Source organism: Pithys albifrons, chromosome 1, assembly GCF_047495875.1.
Source record: "Pithys albifrons albifrons isolate INPA30051 chromosome 1, PitAlb_v1, whole genome shotgun sequence".
Taxonomy (NCBI): domain Eukaryota; kingdom Metazoa; phylum Chordata; class Aves; order Passeriformes; family Thamnophilidae; genus Pithys; species Pithys albifrons.
Window position 1 is genome coordinate 10,704,393 of NC_092458.1, and position 14,960 is coordinate 10,719,352.

Genomic DNA, 14,960 nt, shown 5'->3' on the forward strand with positions numbered 1-14,960 from the left:
ATTTCATTTGAAAGACAGAAGTACCATTCGCATGTTGGAGTCTCTATACTTTGGAATTTGAGCCAAGTATCTCTGTAGGTTTATTTGATAGCTCCTAAAAGTGACAAAGTAGTGCCAGGTCATACAGTCTTCATATGTGACTTGATATTACAGTTACGTGTTAAAGAGAACATTTCATTTAGTAACTGCCCTTCTACACAGCAATGAATCTTGGTTGATGCATTTATTTAATCTTTAGTTTGAAGTGTTAGGAGTAAGAGTGTTTTGGCCATTGGAGTTATGATCTTTAATTATTTTATTAGTTTTATTTTTACCGTGAATACCACCATTGTTGTTGTTGTTATTATTATTAAATGTTAAACTCCTCAACATCTAAAACATTCTTTAAGCTTTAGCAATCATTTAGCCAGTATGTATGCAGCACCTGAAAGGTTAGCAAATTATTCTTGCCTCTTGGATACCATGTTAAAGAATTTGAAGGACTTGTACCACTGAAAGAACATAAAATATGTGGAATTATTACTATTGTTAGGTTATGCTGACAAAGAATTTTTAGTTAAGTAGCACTTTTTGCAAATTCCCCCCCCCCCCCCCGAATCACAAATAGTTGAGGTAGGAAGGGTCCTCTAGGGGCCATCTGATTCAATCCCCTGCTCAAGCAGAGACATCTAGAGATCGCTGCCTTTCTCCTGCTACTCCTTGACGTGGACTTCACTGCCCCTTCTCCTGTAGTTGTTGGAGTGGTCCCTGCTTTGGAGGGTTTGTGTCACATCTTCTAGGTTTCGCAAGGAGCTAATTTAGCTTCAGTATTAAAATGGGTACAATTTCAGCTTTGGATTGCATTGCTGTAGCACTGGTTTATCAGATGACAATGTAAAACAGTATCACAGAACACAATACTAAGTGTTATAAACAATGCTTTCTTCGTCATAGGAAACTCACAGGTGAAGTAATGTTGAGGCTTCTAGAGAAAAATCAAGAAATTTGTATTGTGGGTCATCACAATAAAAGAAAACCCCATTCAATATGATGTCCAGATGCTATAATACATTTTGTTGGTAGGGCAGCTTCCTGAAGGCAAAGCATTGTATTTAACGGGCTCGTAGCAACAGGGAGAAATTGAACCTGTTGACAACTGTTAATTGTGTCAAAACATTCAATTGTTTCTTGGAGATAAGACTTATCTGAAGAATTACATGGCCAATTATACAAGAACAGTTAATAAAAAAAAGCATGAAAACTTTATGTCACACTGTGACTAACAAGAAGCATTATTCAAGCCATCATGGGGGATTAAATACTTCCTAACCTTTCCCCAGAATTTTATGGTTTCATGGATCCTACAGAAAAGAAGCTGAGAGTGAGCTCTCTAACCATACCAATGCATGTCCTTCCATTTGGTCCCAGCTGAAGGCCACCTGATGGACAGAGACACTGCACCTCCCCTTTCACTTCTTCACATCCATATTGGCAATTCACCATGGCACATGTTCTAGAACCTGAAAACAGTATTAAAATAACAAAAAGAGCAAAATACTAGGCTAGGATCACACACTTTAAGTTAGATCTGGATGAACACAGAAATTAATCAGAACAAACGTCCATTCATTATAGATGAGGCTGCTTATACATTAACATGTTAACAACTCAGGAGTCCATGAGATAGATCTTACACTCCTGTTTACTTCGTTCTTTCCTTATCAGCCCTTATTCCTCTTTTTTTTCACTGATCCCAGTTCTGTGACTTCTAATATTAGCCTTTAGATTTAGAGACAGAAATGCAAGGAATAAATATCCATTTCTCAGGGATCTCAGGGCCCCACAGGTGTTGTCTGCCAGTAATACACACCACGGTTACTAATGCTGTGGCACGAACTTGACCTGTGATATATTGAAGGGAAATTCTCCAGAAGCTCTGCCCCAGGGACCTTTTGTGGCAGTTTCAGTCTCCCTGCAGTAACTGAGAGAGAGGAGGAGCTCTGGTTTCCTGACCTGCTCTCCAGCTGCAGACCCTGAACTCTTGTGAGTAGTTGCCAAGGCTGGGTATTTTTCCAATTATTCTAAGACAGACTCGCCAAATGGACACCCTATCTGGTGAATGGTTTTCTCCAGGGTTTGGAGATCAAAGCCTGTCAGAGTTTATGGTTTTCTGTCATATTCATGGGAAAGATTATGCTGCATCCCATACCACTAGGTCCATTGGTTTAGAATAGACCTCTCAAGAAGATTGTTCTGCTGCTCAGATGAACTGGATTCTTTGTTCAGCTTAAGAATCTGCTCCATAAAGGGTTGTCACCATGTTACTTGGGTCTTGTGAAAGTCAAAGCCAAAATACCTGTGTGGAACTGCTCATGTGAAGAACAAAAAGGTATTTTCTGCAAACAAAACTCTGTCATTGAGAAACAAGATGCTTCCTCAGGTCTGAAAAATCAAGTTGGCTAAAACAGCAGAATGCTTTCCATTTCATGCTGGCTTAAAAACAAAGAAAATGGGTAGAAATATCTATTTTCCCCAGAAGTTTAGATAAGCCTTAGGTCAATGAACAAATATTTGCGAGAAGCTGGCAGCAGCTGTGGGAAACATGTCAACACAGATAAAATACATCAGTCATGGAGCACAGAAAGGTAAAGCAAGGAATAATGGCATGAAATTCAGCACAGTAAAAAGTAGTCTGTATTGGTGCTTTGCTTCAATAGACTAATTCATCCTTATTCAACAGATGAACTTGTAGGACTATGCACTGAGGTTGTACTAGCTGTCCTTCATCTGAATTAACACTAACAAAGATTTTTACTTCTAGCAGGATCAAAACTGCTCTGAACACCAAAACACAAGTATAACCTAGTTTACTTTATCCAGGAACCACCAAATAGAAAAGTGTCTTTCAGCTGTGACAGTACCAGAGAGCTGAGGCAAAAACCCTATCCTGAATAAGCTAAATCTGTTCATCACAAGAAGAAAATCTACTGGGATTAAATGGGATTAGATGATTTTGGTGTGCCCATTCTATGAGCTTTATTACTTACTTGCACATGTGCCATCTGGCATAAGCATGTACCCGTTGAGACAATAGCACTTGTAGCTGCCATGTGTATTCATACATCTGTGCTCACAGGGACGTGGCTTCAGTCCACATTCATTCAGATCTGCAGAAGTCATTGGGATTAAGTGAGTGCTGGGTTTCTATACATATATCGCCTAATGTGTTGAGTTCCCCAGAGTAAAATCATTTCGATGGAAAATGAGTCAGCCCCTTGTAAAATGAGAGTTTAGCAGACCATCTGGCTGAAAGACTGCTAGTAAAACCAATACACACACACTTCTGCACTTGAAAAACTAATGCAAACTGGCCACATCTGGCAGCTTGTTAGGAAGAAGTGGAAGGGTGGAGAGAGAATTTAGTTAGTCTCTTTTTGGAGTTATTTGTCTGGATTTCTCTGATTCTAGCTGGAGATTTTAGCCCTCCAGTTGACCTCTGTACTAGAAAGGCAAAAACGTTAGAAAAAAGAACAGCAAATGAGTTTGAGATAAAGTGAAACAAAGCTTTTGCTTTTGTTTTCCTGAGCTAGACATTGGCAGCAACGATATCAGTAGCAGAAATTAAATACAATATATGATAAGAATTATGTGACATTAAAAATAAAAGGAGCAATCTCAAACCCCTCAAAATTCTAAGAATAAAGCATCCTAAGTCTTTCTCAAAATCCAGGATGTAAAGGCTTTTCAGAAATTAATTCAATTTCAAATTTCCAATAGCTGTCCTTCACAGGGAGAAAATGAGAATTCTAAAAATTTAATTTGTGTGGTATAGGTTGAGCACTATCCACAATGATATTTGGCCTATGAAAAGGGGATAAAATCTGTGTTTGTGACTTCTGTGAACTGACATTTCTACCTCTTGTAGTGATTAGTGAGCAGACAAAACTCGTTAATGGAATGCTCCAGCTTATGCAGCCCACTCAACATATGTTTAACAGCCGTTAGGACCAAGAATATATTTTCAGTAAAGATGCAGCTCTCCAGGCAAGCACTGAGCTTGTGCAGCCCCACTTCAAATGGGAGAAGCATCTGTTCTTATGTCCATGTGCCCTGCAGACCACAGAAAAAACTCCAAGCCATTCAAAGCATAAACTTTGTGGAGGGCCAGAAGTGTTTGTTACAGCTCAGTCCAGGGAAGAAAGAGGGTTGCATTCTATTATTTAAATGTAGGGTGTGTTTGAAAAAGGGCAACCTATCTGCTTACAAATCACACTGGATTTTTGTGCTACTGTGGCTCCACTAAATAACCAAGACCCTCTTAACAAAGAAACTAGGGAGGAAACTGGAGAACAAAAGTTATTCCACTTAGACCATACATTTTCAAAAGTGCTTATCCGCATATATCTCACACAATACACATATAGCATACACAGCTCCAAAAAAGAACCTCTGGAGATAAGGCTAATTTGGCTCAGACTTGGTGACAGACTAATACAGTTCCCTTATCTCTGTTATTTTAGTTAGCTCATGTTAAGCTTGCTCAGCAGGCCATTCTGCTGTAAGGACAGACCAAGGCTACATCTGCCAGTAAATGAAAAGTGGGTATGAGCATTCCTGGCTACTGGAACATGACCACCTATACAGCTATACTGTTGAAACAGCTCTTGGACACTTCTGGCCTGTGCCAGACACTGCTGTACTGAAACAATCCTCACAGTCCTTCAGAGGGTAGAAGAGCCCAGGAGCTGAGGTGATTTGCACACATTTACTGCAAGTGGCACAGAACTGATCTGACTGCCTATACTGGGCATTTCAGTTGCAGTTGGAGTTACTGCATAGAAAACACCTAAAAGCTGGGGCTTCTCTGTTGCCTTTTGGTAGCATTTAAGCTGCCAAATAATTTTTGAGGTTAAACTTTTGGGTTTAAAGGCTGAAAGGCTGAAGTTGTAAGTAGTACCTACATATCTGTTACATATAATCATAGCTGCTGTTTCCCTTTCCTCTCTAGTGGTACTGAGGAATTAACTTCTTTTCCCTGAGAGAAACATCAAAAGTGCAAAAGATGGAGTTTTCCAAAATACTTAACAACATATATTGTTTGAAAGATAGTGTATAATAAAAGGGGTTTTTTGATTATAAAAGCTGTGTGTTTAGTACATCAATGGAACATTTTCAAGCAAAGGCAGCAGGAGCTTGGGAAAGTAGCAAGGACAGACCCATCTACTTATGTGGCCATTATGTCATGTTTCCATCATAGCACCTGCAGTTCACTTATCTGCATTGCAGTAGGATGGCCTCTCCATGCACAGTGACCTACTCCTTACATCTGATCCAACACAGGGGTCTCATACATTGGAAGAGGAAAAAAAAATTCTTACCAGTGTGTTAGCAGAAATATTTCCATGTGGAATTGCTAATTTATGGAGGGAAAGTGGTTCATTTAAAGTTTATGAAAATGCAATTCTAAAGACTCCCAGTTCTGGTTCTCAGAAATACCAACCAGCATCTGCAAACAGTCCAGGCAGCTTGATAAATTACATGTCTAGCATATAATTGCATGCCTTTCTGATTAGAAGGTTAGTTAAAAAAGAAACATGAGTTGCTAATTAAGAAAACAACATGGGCTCTGGGATTGACTTCCATCTCTTCTCATAATTCCTTACATAATCTCTCCATGCATTAATCCTCTGACTATGAACATGACAGTTTGCCCTTGTCATCAGCCTGCAGGAGACAACACAATTTAGGTTCAAACTTCTGTCTGCTGAAGGAGGCTTAGAGCTTGCCTGGGATGCTGGAGATGTAAGAGCCTTAAACTCTCAAGTTCTTCTATGTAAACATGAAAATATTCTGGTTTACTATTTTGGAAGATGGCACAAACCATGGTACAAGATAAAGAGACAGAAAATCAGCAATCTGCTTTCTGGAGCATATGCACAAACCTTGATTACAGGATTTCCCTGTAAATCCAGGGAGACATTTGCATTTGTTTGGTCCCATGCACTCGCCATACTTGCAACCATGTCCACAGGTAGCTGGTGGAGTCAGCAGAGAAAGAAGAGAGAAAAAATTAGAAACACTCTGAAAACTTTTGCCCTGCTTAGTTGCCTAAAATCTTTCTGTGCAAGTTCAACACCCTCCATACCTCTCCCTCTAGTCTGAGCATGGTAGCTACTTATCAGCACTTTATTTCTGCTTGAGAATAGTGACACTAACATAAATGACAAGAGTTTTACTTTTCCCAGGTTTGTAAAGACCTGGTAAAAAAGGGATTACCTTTGGGTCTCTCCCTCATGTTTTTCTGCTGTGCTTGCAACTCACATTTAGTTTTGTACTCTTGCCTTTTTCCTGTATTTAAGAAGCCTAAGTAAGATGCAGCTGGCCAGCAGCTTGATTTGCTTTGCTTGGCATCTGGAGTAGGAAAGAGGCAACAGCCCTCTCCTGCAGCCAAAGGAGACACATGATCCTATAGCAGTTTTACAGTCTGGGACTTTCTCAGTTACAGATGAGGAATATGTCTATCTCATGGTGGAATATCCAGAGCACATCAGGCAACTGTTCATACCACACATCCCAATAAGTATGATTGCATCAGGTTTACAATAATTTGAGATGGCTACGTTTAACTTGGATGCATTAAAAATTACAGTTTTCTAACTCTCTGTCCTCTGCATCATCAGTCAGAAATTAAATGCTGAATTTCATAAGGCTTATAAGGTTCCTAAAGTCAACATGATTGTCAACATCGGGGTTATTCAGGAAGAGCAAACTAAACATGCATTTAAATCAGGACCAGCTCTGAAAAAAAGCAGTGAAAGAGTATGCACCAGGAGCCACATCTCAATATCTTGGATAATTAGGCTGATCTGCAAACTATAGGAAAGTCACAGTGTTAGTTAATATACAGTAAAATTAATGATTAAAATTCATACTTCTGAATTCAAGTATCTTCCTTACATTTACCTATGCATTCAGATGTACTGACTCACTAACTCTACCTACTGAGGCATTTTTATAACACTACTTCTACCCATAAATGCAGGGTGGCACACTGCAAGACCTGCTTGTTCACTTGGGATCCCATGTATCCCTGGTTGGGATGTTCTCCATGGGTTGGACACATTCTGCTGCTGTAACTGAGGAGATCCAAGACTAGAAAAGACCAAATCTCAGTGTTAGCACCAAAGCAGAGAACACCACATCTGGATTTACAATGCAGAATTACAATATAGGTGGCTTAAAGTACTTTGTCAAAGAACAGCCTTCAAACTTTATGAAAACCTTTTACTTTAAAACAAGACAACCTACTCTAGTGGTTGACCAAAACTATATCTGCCAGTAGGCCCTCCAGCTATTTATTCACTTCAAAACTAAGGTGCTATTAAGCAATGCAAAAACAATCCCTTTTCCCTTTTTTAAGATGACATGTTATATATACACAGCAGAGACATTTTAGCATCTTTCTCTTTTAGTATATTGATTTTCAGCAATGAACAACCCTAAGCCTCTATACAAATTCACCAGATATAAAATGCCAACCTCTCTGGGACAACAACTGCAACATTTGAAAAAGATTTCTAAAACATGAATTTCATGATTTCGTTGTGTTTTGCCCAAGTACAGATGGAGAGAAAGATTCCATATTGTCTTCTCCTTGGGATCTGTAGACGTTTTACACATTAGAAGTGACTTAAGAGTCATTGTCTCTTCATTAAGCCAATGGTCCACAGACCAGAACACTGGCTGGCTACCCAAGCTCAAGTTAGGTGCACTTACTGCTTGAATTTTGTTTGTGTTTTCAGAAAGTTAAAACCTCCTGGTTCTCACAGGCTGTATACTCTGAAGATAAAGGATACCAACTGATAGAAAACTATTTTAGGGGTCCTTATGAGACTATGGAAAACACTGGGTTTGGCATATACTCAACAGATGTAACAGTACATGCACCTATGAGGGCCATGCAGGAGATTAGAACAGATGGTCCCTTCTGGATCTAAGAATCTCTGAATGTGCAATTTATGGTTTATTGTTATTCACCCAAAGCTCTGCTTTTTTTTTTTTTTTGAGGAGATGGTCTCTCAAAAATGTTTTATTCACTTTCCGACAGAGTTCAGAGATTTCACTCCTCAGAAGGTTTCTTTCTGTAACTTATGGCAGACATGTATGAACCCCCTTTATTAGTGCCAAGTAGGCAGCTGCAGAGAGGAAACAAGCATAAAGTTACGGTTACCTTCACAGTGGCTCTTGTTCTTTTTCCAGCCATAACAGCAATCCAACCTAGAACCATAGCGACACACCCCAGGCTGGCTCACAGCCACCAGCTGCCCACGAGCTCTCGAGCTGCATAAGGAAGGACAAACACTTGCTCCATCAGGCAAATGCGCTTTAATTCATTCCTCTGTATATTCCAACGCACATTTCCCTTATGTTTTATCTGCTCTCAGGCGTTTTCATTTCACCAAACCTAGGGCAGTGTTCCGAGACAGGAATGCTAAGTTGCATTTGACTGGAGAAACAGGGGATATGGGACTGTTTCACCTGCAATAAATTAACTGTGCAACATAAATCCTTTCTAATGAGAAACACCGCAAAGGTGGAAAATACAGCCAGGTCCCTTGCTACAATGAGTAATTTTTAATATCGGTGAAGTCAACAGGGCTGCCTCTGCTTGTGTCACGTGAACAACCTGGATCTGATGCCATACCTGACAGCACTATTGCTTTGGATGATGAAATACTGATTCTACAGAAAAGCATGTTCTGAAAATCAGGCAGCCCCATAAAAGCTAGTGTGATGGCTAGTGATTTGTGGGGTCATAGCCAGTGCATACATGCAAATTGATTGCTTAAGTGCAGACAGTCCTGAGCACTTTTGTTGCTTGTGACTCCTTGACCATACAGCCGATAAGCCCAGGGGATTTGAAGTCACTGTGCAGATCAACAGCTGCAAGAGTAGGAAAAGCTGCCATATTAGTCGCCAAAATTATAAATCTGACAGAACTCCACAACATCTAGACCTACTCTGTGCTGCAACTAGTGCTGTGACTTTAGTTGTCTTCTCCCTCTGCTTGTTGTTACTTAAGTTCTCCATGACCACATGCCTTTCCCTTCATGAAATTCTAAGTGGGACCCTCAGGTGTTTCAGTTAAAATACCAGGAAAGTTTTACTGCTGCTGTACCAGGTTGCATGGTTGTCATGGTTTTGCAATGATACACCCCAATTCAGTGTCCCAGCCAAGACTCTTTAAAACTACATGTCCCTCTCTCTCACTCCCCTGTTTTCCCCCTTTGCACTGCAGTGGCATGGAGTTGAAAACTGGAGTTGAGAATTGGAGGCACAAAAGGTAAAGATCATGGGTTGAGATAAGAACAATTTATAGGAAACAGCAGACATAAGAAAACAGTAACAGCAACAATACTAATGACAGAGGGTATAAGAAAAGAAACGATTCACATGAAAAAAACCTTGATAATAGACAATACCAGATAGCTCCCTCTGCCACATTTTCTTGACATTTTCTTCCCTTCTCTCTGGAAGAGAGTCCCTTTCCTCCACCCCTAGACAATGATGTGAGGTAGTCTAGAATAACATCCATGTCCTGGTGATACCCCTCCCCAGCTACTGCAAAAAATTAACCCTGCCCTGGCCAGAACCAGGACGATTGTGTACAGATCATAATTATATATGGTATATACGATGACAAAAGCTATGAAGAATGATGATTTTACAGAGGATGGCAAGAACTTGGCTTCAGTTGAACAAACCAGAAGCTGAGAAGGGAATCTGATTGCTTCTAACTGCATGCCAGGCAGCTCCAAAAGACAGAAGGAAGAGCTCATTTAGATAAAGACCAATTTATAACCATTTACTCTTCTGCAACCATCCGTTAATACTCTCAGACAAAAAAAAAAGGATTTGAACACAGTCACAAGAAGGATGAGAGTGCTGAAGAGCTTTGAAGAATCAGGAGAAAAACTCCTCACTAATTTTAAGATACACAGTCTCTTTCATAAACTGGGTAAGACCTAACAGTGCCTGTAATGATGCAAACATAAGCATGAATGAAGTTGTTCCTCTCTGAAGTAATATGAAGATTATGAATCCCATTCCAAAAGAAATCAGACCAATTCAGAACAAAACATTCTGATACTGGCCAGGACCAAGTAAATATGTAACTCTATTCCTGCAGTGGTGTGAGAAACAGACATAAATTGAGTGTATGATGTGAGGACAGAAGTTAAACTGCTACACAGGAACTTTGACTTCTTGCAGTGATTTACTCAATTTCATGTTAAAAAAAGGGAAACATTATGTACAATAGCACATGTTCAGAAAGTTCACTTGCTCCACTGCTCCACTTGGCTAGGTAGACCTTTCAGCAGAGTGAAGCTGATTGATAGGATAGGATTGATACCCACAATACCGTAAACACAGAAACAATTGCAAAGAAAAATATTATAAGTACAACCAAAGGTGAAAGGGGGGACACCTAAATGTTGGGATTTGCTTCTCCAGCATAATGTTCCTACTACTCCTACCCCTCTTTATTGTTTTTGCATTCCATAAAATAAGGAAACAATTTCTCATTGCATAATTTTCTCAAAATTAGTTTATGACCTAAGCCAAATTCAAGCTACTAAAAATGTCTGTATACCAATTGGCAGTTAAAACTTCAAATATAATAACTGGGCTGATAGCTGTGGTAGACTATAAACTTGACTAGCAGTCATTTTACCTGTAAAAGCTAAAATAAAAAAAAAAAAGTAAAAAACCCAACAGTGAAAAAAAGATACTTGTCATGTTCTCTTGACCAGTGATCATTTGCAGTGTAAGCCCTGCCTGAACTGAGGTATGTGACAGTAGCAGGTGTGCAGGACGACCAAGCAAGTTTCTCAAAGTCTGATTTAACCAGGTGGGTAGATAAAGTTAGGTATAGTTTGAGATAATGTAGTTCTATTAATATTGTCTTTTACTAGACATTTATCTGGGAAGGAAAGGCAGTTAAATGCCTCCCTGACATCCGATCCCATCAGATCTCGGAAGCTCAGCAGGGTCAGCCCCGGATTAGTACTTGGATGGGAGACCTCCTGGGAAATGCCGGGTGCTGTAGGTTCTAGTCCTGAGGACTTCACTGTCACCGTCCAAGCTCACTTGGCCGTGGCAGATGAACCTCAGGACTGAAACGGTGGGGCCAGTTCTGCGCACGCTCTGCCTCACCTAAAATCCACTGCACAGGCTGGAAGGGCACACCCATGTGGGGAGAGCCCTTCCCAAACCTTCGTTCGCGAAGCTGAGCCACACATCTGGGAAGGAGCATTTATAAGCTTTCAGCTTTGGGTGTTTTTTGTTTTTTTTTTTTTCCTTTTTTTTTTTATCAGCTGCTGAATAGATTAATGCATCATTTCCATAGGGTCTGTACAGAACACTTTTGGTCAGCTCTTGAGCACACAATAGCTACCTGCTGCTGCCAGGGTGGTGGTGCGGGAAAGATCTTCATGATATTATTAGCAGCTTCCAGTTAACTTAAAGACAGGGTATTATCTCTTTATTTAACTTTTCTCTAAAAATATTTCTGGACATTGTTGCTAGCAAAAACTAGCACCAAACCTAAAATTTTGACCAACTGCTATGTTCAGAAGGAGAAAAAGATGGTATTTCACAATTTAGCAATTTGAAAGAAATTCCTAAAAACTGAGTGTAGGCAATGTGGAGATACCTTTGAACACTGTGGAAAATGAAGAGGTAAAGTGTTTTCACTGTGTTGGTTGGTTGGTTTTTTGGGTGTTTGTTGGTTTACATGTTTTCACAACAGTTTATTTGAAGGGTGACTTCCTTCTAGGAAAAAATGTTCACCTACAGTCATATTAAATAAAATAAAAAGTGTGTCACCTATTATCTTTTAAAAACTGTGTCTTAGATAACCCTTCAGCCAGTTTCAGGCACTCAACATGACAACAGTCCTGCTTCACTGCCAGTCCCTCCCAGCAAACAAATGAAGTTTAGCTTGGGCTTGCAGAATTTTCTTCTCCAAGGCTTCCAAACTTACAAAAGGAAGGGCTTATAGAGCAGAGAAGTTAAAAGTCCAGGTATGAAAGTTACACTTCTAAGAGACATAAGTAATCATAATTAAATTAGTCTTTCAAAACTGAATCTGATTTTTACTATTTCCTGTGCCTTTTTCCTAGCTATTGAGAAACAGATAGGATCCTCTTAAATCAGGATCCCTTGTCATCCAAAACTTTCATTAATATGTTTGAAAATCTCTTCTTTTCCCTTCCTTCCAGCGGAAATGGCAGACAGACAATCTTGTTGGAAAAGAGAGGTTCCACCACCATCCAACACCAACTTGGATAAGACAGGCTACAGAGCAATCAGTTGTAGGCAGGCTGTGTTTTTCCCATAGGTCTCCTGACTTAATGTGAAGTAACATATTTTTTATTGAACAGACCACTCTTGGCTTTAGGTAACTGCAGAAAGAAATAATATACTATTTTGCAGTTTTACATTTTCCTGAGTACTTGGAATACAAATACACTGCACACACTCCCACCCCCCCACCCAAGAAAAAAAAAGAAGAAAACCAAACCAACAAAAAACCCACAAGTATTTAAGAACAAATATGTTTTCCATATATGATCAGGTCTGGTGCTCATAAACTTCCACTTACTGACGAGCTGACCACTCAACAGCCCTGCATGTGCTGGAACAGCACGGCCACTTGTTGACGAAAAATGTTCCCATTCACAAATCTGATACTAAATAAATAAACCACACAATATCTCGAAAACTTCAGCCACAGTTGCTATGACTTTTCCCTTTACAAGCGACTCCTGTCCTGTAGCACTTGTGCTTCTGGAGAACAGAGAGGGAAAACGATAGAATGACTTGATCTGCAGTAAGCGGTTTTATTGATCCTCCCTCAAAATCTCATTCTGTTTCCACAGTGTACCAGTCTCTGCGGAACCCAGCTTGTGACGGCGGGGTGATTGTAAAGCGTCTGTTTACACAGAGAGACGAAGAGCTAGAGCGGCTGACACCTTTCTGTAGGTGGTGCAGCGGTTCCCACCGTTTGGACCGTCACCGAAGCCGCCTTTTTTCCCAAAGAAAAAAAGAGCACCCAGCTCTGGTGTGAGCACCTTGAGGAAGCAGCGCACACGCCGCTGGAGCGCCCGAATCGGGCGGGCGCGATTCAGCACCACGGCCCCGGGGACCGGCCGGCGCCGGTGCAGCGCCGCGGATACCCCCGCGGGAGGGACTTGAGAACACCCGCACCCGCGGGCAGGCACGGCAGGAGGGCCGGATTAGGATCGGGACCCAGCCCTGTGGGACCCTGCTGGAGAGCGGAGCGGCGACCCCTGGACCCCTCCCGCCCGCATCCCCGCCCCGCCCCGCCGGCCCCGCTAACCTGCCCGCGGCGGCCAGCCCAACGGCGAGCAGGACGGCGAGCAGGGCGCTCCCGGGCGCTGGCACCATCGCCCGGGCGCGGGCGGGAGGTGTCTGTCTGTCCCTCGGCGGCGGGGCGGCAGCGCCGAAGCGCGGGCGGGCGGCGGGACGGGCCGTATAACCGGGCGGGGCGGGGCGGGGCGGACCCGCCTCCGGCCGCGCTCCCCCCGCGCGTCCCGGGACGGGGCAGGCAGAGACCCCCGTCGGGGTGGACATGGAACCACGGCGGTGTCCCTCCGGGGACAGCCGTACCCCTCCGGCGGGCCGTACGGCCCCCGGCCCCGTCGGAGACCGGCCGCTGCTGAAGGCTTACCCCGTGCCACAGCCGGCGTGTTCCGCGGGCTCTGCCACCGCGGGCTCTGCCTCCGCAAGCACCCGCTGGCCCCGGGGCACCGCTGCGCTGCGTCTCTATCATCGGGAAACAGCACTTGCACTGAAAGGTTTCCAGACTCTGCCTTTCAGTTGCAGGACCATCTCTGAGGAAACTTTGTTCAAGCCTCTAAGGAAAGTGCTTGGACATTCGAAAAAACTTCTTAACTGAAAAGGTGGTCAGGCATTGGAACAGGCTGCACAGGAGAGCAGTGGAATCGCTATCCCTGGAAGTGTTCAAAAACGTTTAGATATTGTGCTTGGGGACGTGGTTTACGGGTGGACTTGGCAGTGTTAGGTTAAAGGTTGGACTCGATCTTAGAGGTCTTTCCAACCTAAACGATTCCATGATTCTAAGTTGTTATTTAGCCTCGTTGTGTATGCTCATTGCTGACGTACTTTCTTGCTAGCTAGTCTTTTGGCTTTGGTGTTGCTGTCACTGTTTGTGAACTGCCTCAGCCCTGAGGTATCTTCCTAGGACAATGCTTGCACTTTGAGGGTGCTGGGTTTCATATTGGGGTTCTTCTCAAGGTTAATTAATAACTCTGTTTGCAGCAATGGAGAAATTGTTTAAAATGTGACTGAAGTTTGCCAGCAAATTACCAGTGTTTCAGTGCAAGACTGGTAAGATATGTTCTGCTTGTGTTGTGTCCCTTGATAGCTTGCTTCTTCATACTATGAAAGGACACAGGTGGAGAAGGATATGTCTTCTGCTCAGTTCAGCAGGGGGCAACAAGCACAGCTCAGCAGATGAGGCTGGAATGGTTGGCATAGTCAGTGCTTCTGGCTGGCTGCTCTCCCCTGGGATTACCAGGAATGCTGCAGGAGAGCATTTTTATGCTGGCATACTGAATTCAGCATTTTAAGCACAAGCTTTTGGCCAGCTTTTCTTCTCTCATTTTTGCCATAGAAAGGGGAATGTTCAGAAAACCTGGGATGACAACTGTTTTAGTCACTCCAGCTTAATCCTCTGCTGAGCAATATCAACACCTTCATTCAAGAGAGGTATTTAAAGCAATGGTGCCTACTTGGGTCAGCCTAAAATCTCTGAAATAAGGTTTTCCAGGAGTTTCCACAATGCTTGTATCAAAATATTTTGAACATAACTTTTTCAAGGATCTTAAAAAAATCCTGAATTGCTCACCTACTCTTGGCTTCCACTTCTTTCT

At 42.1% G+C, this 14,960-nt stretch overlaps 1 protein-coding gene across 1 annotated transcript in view; it reads right to left on the reverse strand.

The window, feature by feature from the left end:
* The window catches only part of EGFL6 (EGF like domain multiple 6), a 39,103-nt gene extending 25,611 nt beyond the window's left edge, over nucleotides 1-13,492 (reverse strand). The window contains exons 1-5 of the mRNA XM_071569634.1: nucleotides 13,385-13,492; nucleotides 8,210-8,319; nucleotides 5,922-6,014; nucleotides 3,027-3,146; nucleotides 1,380-1,499 (exon numbers count right to left, since the gene is read on the reverse strand). Of these exons, the coding sequence (XP_071425735.1) occupies nucleotides 1,380-1,499; nucleotides 3,027-3,146; nucleotides 5,922-6,014; nucleotides 8,210-8,319; nucleotides 13,385-13,452 (511 nt within the window). The 5' untranslated portion in view covers nucleotides 13,453-13,492. The remainder of the gene's footprint in view (nucleotides 1-1,379; nucleotides 1,500-3,026; nucleotides 3,147-5,921; nucleotides 6,015-8,209; nucleotides 8,320-13,384) is intronic.
* Nucleotides 13,493-14,960: the final 1,468 nt, after the last annotated feature.